At 44.7% G+C, this 6,410-nt stretch overlaps 1 protein-coding gene across 2 annotated transcripts in view; it reads left to right on the top strand.

The window, feature by feature from the left end:
- GRIN2B (glutamate ionotropic receptor NMDA type subunit 2B) overlaps positions 1-6,410 on the top strand; it is a 423,927-nt gene that overhangs the window by 396,022 nt on the left and 21,495 nt on the right. For both annotated transcript variants that reach the window (XM_045073121.1, XM_013057879.2), the window contains 2 exons: positions 413-600; positions 3,867-4,105. In XM_045073121.1, coding sequence (XP_044929056.1) covers positions 413-600; positions 3,867-4,105 — 427 coding nt within the window. The remainder of the gene's footprint in view (positions 1-412; positions 601-3,866; positions 4,106-6,410) is intronic.

The raw sequence follows: 6,410 nt of genomic DNA on the forward strand, positions 1-6,410 counted from the left end.
CCACTCTGGACTGTAATGAACTGAGAAATGAAAAATGTTATATAAATCTAACCCATGCTATTTGTTGTTATCATCGTGATGGTTACTTTTCATTATTTCGGTTATTATTTTTATTGATTCCTTTTTACTCCTTCTCCTTTCAGACACAGCTTATGAGTTGGCTTCAGGCCCAACTTACATTCTCATCATTCCCAGTGGGAGGGAAAGAACTCCTCCTTTCAACCTGAAATCACATAAAGAACAGCCTGGGATTTAGGCTTTAGATTCTGGCTGAGTTCCAACTCGAGCCTCACTTTGAATGGGTTCTCCCCATCGCTTGCTGGAACCCTACTGCTTCATATTAATGGCCCCATAGGTAGTTTTGTACTAAAATTCCTCCACCGGGTGGTTTGTTTGCTTCTGTTTTGCACAGGAAACTGGATGCCTTCATCTACGATGCAGCAGTGCTGAACTACATGGCCGGCAGAGATGAAGGCTGCAAGCTGGTGACCATTGGTAGCGGAAAGGTCTTTGCTTCCACTGGTTACGGCATTGCCATCCAAAAAGATTCTGGCTGGAAGCGCCAGGTGGACCTTGCTATTCTGCAGCTGTTCGGAGATGGTGAGTCAAAGATGGCGGCTCTTCTGATAGCCAGTCCAAAACACCGACCCTTCTTTCTTCTCCACACCTGTAACCCCAGCCTTTCCAGAAAAGTAACTTTGGGGTTAGGTATGAGTATGCTAAGACTGCCTAACAAAGTACCATAGCTGAGTGACTTCAGTGATAGAAATTTGGCTCACCGTTCCAGAGGCAGAAGTCTAAGCGTCAGCATTGGTTCCTTCTGAGGGCCTCAAGGGAGAATCTGTTCCATGCCTCTCCCCCAGCTTGGGGTGGTTTGTTGGCAACTGTGAGCATTCCTGCACTCGCAGACACATCACCCATCTCTGCCTTCATGTCTGCATAGCATTTTCCCTATGTGCCTGCTGCCTGTCTACCTGTGTGTGCCTGATTGATGCCATTTTTAAGGATGCCAATTATATTGGATTAGGGGCCCACCCTACTCCAGGATGACCTCCTCTTAACTAATTCTGTCTGCAATTACCTCATTTCCAAATAAAGTCACATTTCAAGGGATTGGTGATGAGGACTTCCAACAGAGGACTATGGCATGAGGAGGGGAGGTGTTGGACAGGGACACAATTCAACCCACAACTGGGTGAAATTTAGGAGAAAGGATTAGAGTAGTTGGTCAGGGAGGTATGTGTCAGGATCACCGGGTATGATTAAACTTAAAGGATAAAGTAAGAGAAGCTAGTATAGATACATGTGGCCAGAGCAGTGGATAGGCCTTCAAAAAGGTCTCCAAAGAATGGATCCAGAGAAATGGTACAGAAATATACTTGTGGCCTTCTATCCATCTATCCATCCAACCCTCTCTCCCATCTTGCTCTTTCAGCTAGAAGAGGGAGGAATTGGGGACAGGGTCCTCTGAGGCCGACATTCATAAGGTACTCCCCAGTGTCATCCTGGGAGGAGACCAAGCAGCCAGCTTGCTTTGGAAAAAAAATCTCATCTCCACTTTCTTTTGTTTTTTTTTTTTTTATTTTTTTTTAATTACTTTTCAGTGTACTAGGAAAGTACATTGTTTATGCACCACACCCAGTGCTCCATGCAATACCCACAATACCCATGACCAGGCTGGCCCAACTTCCCACCCCCCACCCCTTCAGAACCCTCAGATTGTTTTTCAGAGTCCATAGTCTCTCATGGTTCACCTCCCCTTCCAATTTCCCCCACCTCCCTTCTCCTCTCCATCTCCCCATGTCCTCCATGTTATTGGTTTTGCTCCACAAATAAGTGAAACCATATGATAAATGACTCTCTCTGCTTGACTTATTTCACTCAGCATAATCTCTTCCAGTCCCATCCATGTTGCTACAAAAGTTGGGTATTCATCCTTTCTGATGGAGGCATAATACTCCATAGTGTATATGGACCACATCTTCCTTATCTATTCGTCTGTTGAAGGGCATCTTGGTTCTTTCCACAGTTTGGTGACTGTGGCCATTGCTGCTATGAACACTGGGATACAGATGGACCTTCTTTTCACTACATCTGTATCTTTGGGGCAAATACCCAATAGTGCAATTGCAGGGTCATAGGGTAGCTCTATTTTTAATTTCTTAAGGAATCTCCACACTGTTTTCCAAAGTGGCTGCACCGATTTGCATTCCTACCAACAGTGTCAGAGGGTTCCCCTTTCTCCACATCCTCGCCAACACACATTGTTTCTTGTCTTGTTAATTTTGGCCATTCTGACTGGTGTTAGGTGGTACTTTCGTTATACTTGTGTCTTCTGCGACCCTCTTCACTTTGTTGCCTGGAGTACCTACTCTTCCTGTAGTCTCCCAGAAGCATATCCAGTTATGCAGGAACAGCCTGACTCTGCTTCGCCACACAGGCCATCAGCCGGGAGGTTCTCTAAATTATATCTATAGAACCTTCACAGTTAGGGATGAGATGAGAGGCAGAAGAACACAGCTGGATTATAAGATCCAGGTGAAGTTGGTTGTTCCACTAGTTAGGAAAATCATAGTTTGATCAAAGCAATGAGTGAAAAGTGATTTGGTTAACACTGAAAAGATAAGGAATTTCTAGCTGGAGTGCTAACAGGCTATGTTAGTACGAGGGCTTCTGGAATTCTCATGTAGCTCTCACTCAAAGGCAATTAACAGAGCCTCTGTCAGTAAGGAAGGGCGGCAGTAGGGATGACTGGGAGAAGTTGCCAAAGCTCCAGTCAGTTTACGCAAAGTTCAAATTTTTAGCCAAATTGGAGTTATTAAAACAGGCAGTTTAGTTCATGAGATTTTCAGAATTTTGTTTGCCTAGAATCGGATGCACTCTAGGGCATGTGGATTCCTTCATTTTCCTTTTGTCTAAGGTTTCTGCCTTGCTAATTCCTTGTATCCAGTGAAGTAGATAAAGGTTATTGTCCCCGGCATGAATCGAATTAATCAAAGCTTCTCTAAGTGGTGTTACAAGGAGGCAGGTCTGAATTCGTTGGTCTCGTTTGATTCAAGCTTCTCCCCTTCAGTCTTAACATTTCTCTTTCCCTCTGCAACAAGAGATCAGTAAGTGTGAGGGTCCCTGGGGAGACAGTCTCCCTGCTTATCTCTTTCTGTCCCTCCTGCCCCAACCCCATCTGGTTTGCATATTTTCAAGAACAATGTTCTGAATCTCGTGTTTAATTAATGTTATTTCTTACTATCTTAAAAATAAAATACAAATGCTTACTTAGTCTGATACTCAAACTCTCAGCAATCTTGCCTCAACCTTTTTTGTTCAGCTTCCTTTGCCTCCTTGTACTCTGGCTGAGCTGTTCTGCATGTCTTTCCCAAACAAACCTTGTGTTTTCCCATTGATCGTGCCATTTCTGCCACCTGGAGCGCCTTTTCATGCAAGTTAAATTAAAATGTACCCATTCATTCTGTCCCTCTGAAGTCCTACCTTCCTCGTGAAAACCCACTGGCCACCCCATCCACAAAATTAGTCTCCTGAATTTGAACCCCTGTTACCTGCATATTGCTAGTCCTATTAATTATTTATATACCAATGGCCACTGGATAGATAATGGAGAGCAGGGGTAATGCCTCATATCTTTGTGTCACTGCAGTCCCCACACTGAGCTGTCACTGAATACTTTTTGAATACATGGGTGAGTTAATATATATATATAGTGATATTAATAAAATTACTGAGAACTTTATTTTCTTTCTCCATGTCTCCTTCTCTCTCATGTTCTTCTCTTTCTTCCCTAATACCCCTTCTTGTCCCCTTTCTCTGCTCTTCTGTCTTCTCTCTCGTTTTCCTTTCTGCCATGTGTCCAGGGGAGATGGAGGAGCTGGAAGCTCTCTGGCTCACTGGCATTTGCCACAACGAAAAGAATGAGGTCATGAGCAGCCAGCTGGACATTGACAACATGGCAGGCGTCTTCTACATGTTGGGGGCAGCCATGGCTCTCAGTCTCATCACCTTCATCTGCGAACACCTATTCTATTGGCAGTTCCGGCACTGCTTTATGGGTGTCTGTTCTGGCAAGCCTGGCATGGTCTTCTCCATTAGCAGAGTAAGTGGTTTGATGGAGGTGCTGGGAGCTTGGGAAGGACGGCTTAGTCTGGCACTGCGCGACGCAGGGAGACCCAGGCGGGCACTGACTCCAACCTTGTGCAGCTAAAGCCAGAAACTACATCATGTACGTTTCCCCAAGGGGTCGGGTGATAAAATTTCAGGTGGCTCAAAAACAAAACAAAACAAAAAAACAGGTGATATTATTTTTCCTTCAAGGAGCAGCTTTGTGTGTGCGGTTTGGCATTTGGTTCCCAATAAGAACTGACAGATCAATCAAAATGAAAAATTTGGCCTTCTACCAAATGCCTTCCATCACCACTAGTTAATTCTGTATGGGATGTATTAATCATTTAATCTTTTTTTTTAAATCACATCTCTATTCAAATAGTGAAATGTAATATATCTCTCTTTTTCTGACATACAAAGATATATTATTGGTAGTTCCACTGTTCATGCTGTTTTAACCATGTGTGAGTTGTGGGGGGTTAAAGAGCTTTACAGAACCTTCAGAAGTAAGTACTGATCTATGAGAAATTTACATTCCAGAAACTTCCTTAATTGAAACACGAGTATAACTCTTAAGGTGTTCTTTACTTCGGTCTTTTTTAAGTTTCAAGTCCAAAGTGAGGATCCGGAATTCAGTTTTAAATATGAACAGAGGATCACAGGGGGACGGTGGGGGGAAACAGGCCTCTTTTAATTTCATCAGTAAGGTTATGGGATTCATTCATGAGACGTGACCTCAGATATCCTTTTAGAATAGAGGTCTAGATTTCAAATATAACTAACTTCGGCTCTAATGGAGTTATGTAAGAGAATGGATTTCTCATTAAGTTGTTCTATCTTTTCATAATTTCCTATAGTATTTTAGTGATAGAGAACAGTTTCCTCTCTGGTTGTGAGCTGATTCAAGCCATTCAGTAAGTAAGCAGGAAGAAGGAACGTGTGGTCCCTGAGCCACATTGCTCCACGGTGCAGTCCTTTCTAAGGTCCCAGATAGGGTGCTGGCAGAAGCAGTGGGAGTTGATGGCCTGTAATAGAAATCCCATTCATAGGCCTACAGCACAATTAAGGCCTTTGTAGAGGAAAAACTCTCAGCACTTTCCCTTAGCTGTAATCAAAAAGGGTTAGAAAGCAAGGAAAGTAACTTTACCTTGAAGGTCTCGAGTCTCACTACTGCCCTCTGGGATGGCGAGGCTCACCTCACCTAACCCTCTCTTCTTTCCCACTTAGCTGCAGTTCTCCATTCTGATCTTCTCTGCTCTCCTCCCCATCTACCAGGGCAACTTCCCTTCCAGATCACTCCCCTTTGTTTCAAAGACCCAATTCAAATGACCTCCCCGTCACATATTTCCTTGCCAGGGAGAAAAGTTCCAAGGGTGTCCGCTTATCAAGGCAGAGAGCAAGACATTAGCAGCCTAGCTTGACTTGGGACTTGACCCCAACCCATTACCTCTCCTGGACGGTGTTCCTCAAGGCCTCGTACACAGAGCTGCACCAGGGAGTTCTCAATCAATACTACTTTGTCACAATATTAATTATGTATGATAAGATTAAGGGAGTGAGAAAGTATTAGAAGGAAACCAGGAGCTAAGGAGAACAAGGGAATTATTTATTCCTATTCAGTACTTGCTATCTGTCCCAGGTCTGCCCTCCCACGGTGCAGGGCACAGCGGGAGAAAAATCCTTCTTTGACCCCAGGGCTCTCTGACTCTCTGTGAATTTGGTGCATGCTTGCCTCAAGAAGAGAACCCCTCAGCCATTCTTTGGTGACCAAAACCCTAAGAGGCACTCAAAATGTGTCAGCGCTAGAAAAGAGTGGCTCTTGTGAGCGCTGAGCTCCCCTGTGCTGTACAGGCAGCCGGGGTGGCTGGCCAGGACAGAACAGCCCTGATGCCCATGGCACATGGCTGTCGATTTCCAGGCAGCCGATGGTAATTTTTGCCGTCTGTTGCTATCACGACCTCATTTTTAAGGTGCGGAAACTTAGGCTTAGGAAGGAAAATCAATGCAAGTCAATGGTGGAGTGGCAGTGTAGAATGTCATGTCTTCTGATTCCCGTCTATTTGCTCAAGTCACCTGGAGTGGCCGTGTCCCCTCTTGGAGAGCCAGGCCATGAAGCTCAGCTCATGATAGGAAACTCGCCCAACTCAGATGACAACTCGGGCGAGCTTCTAGCCCTGTCAGCCTATCAGTATACTAAGACTGGTTCATGCTCTCCCTGACTTTTCTTCTCCAGCGAGACAGATGGTAGTGGGGTAGAGGGAGGAGCGTTGTCGGTGGAGACCTGACCCATGTCCTCC

This window comes from Mustela putorius, unplaced genomic scaffold, assembly GCF_011764305.1.
Source record: "Mustela putorius furo isolate JIRA1106 unplaced genomic scaffold, ASM1176430v1.1 tig00537227_pilon_pilon_pilon, whole genome shotgun sequence".
Lineage (NCBI taxonomy): Eukaryota > Metazoa > Chordata > Mammalia > Carnivora > Mustelidae > Mustela > Mustela putorius.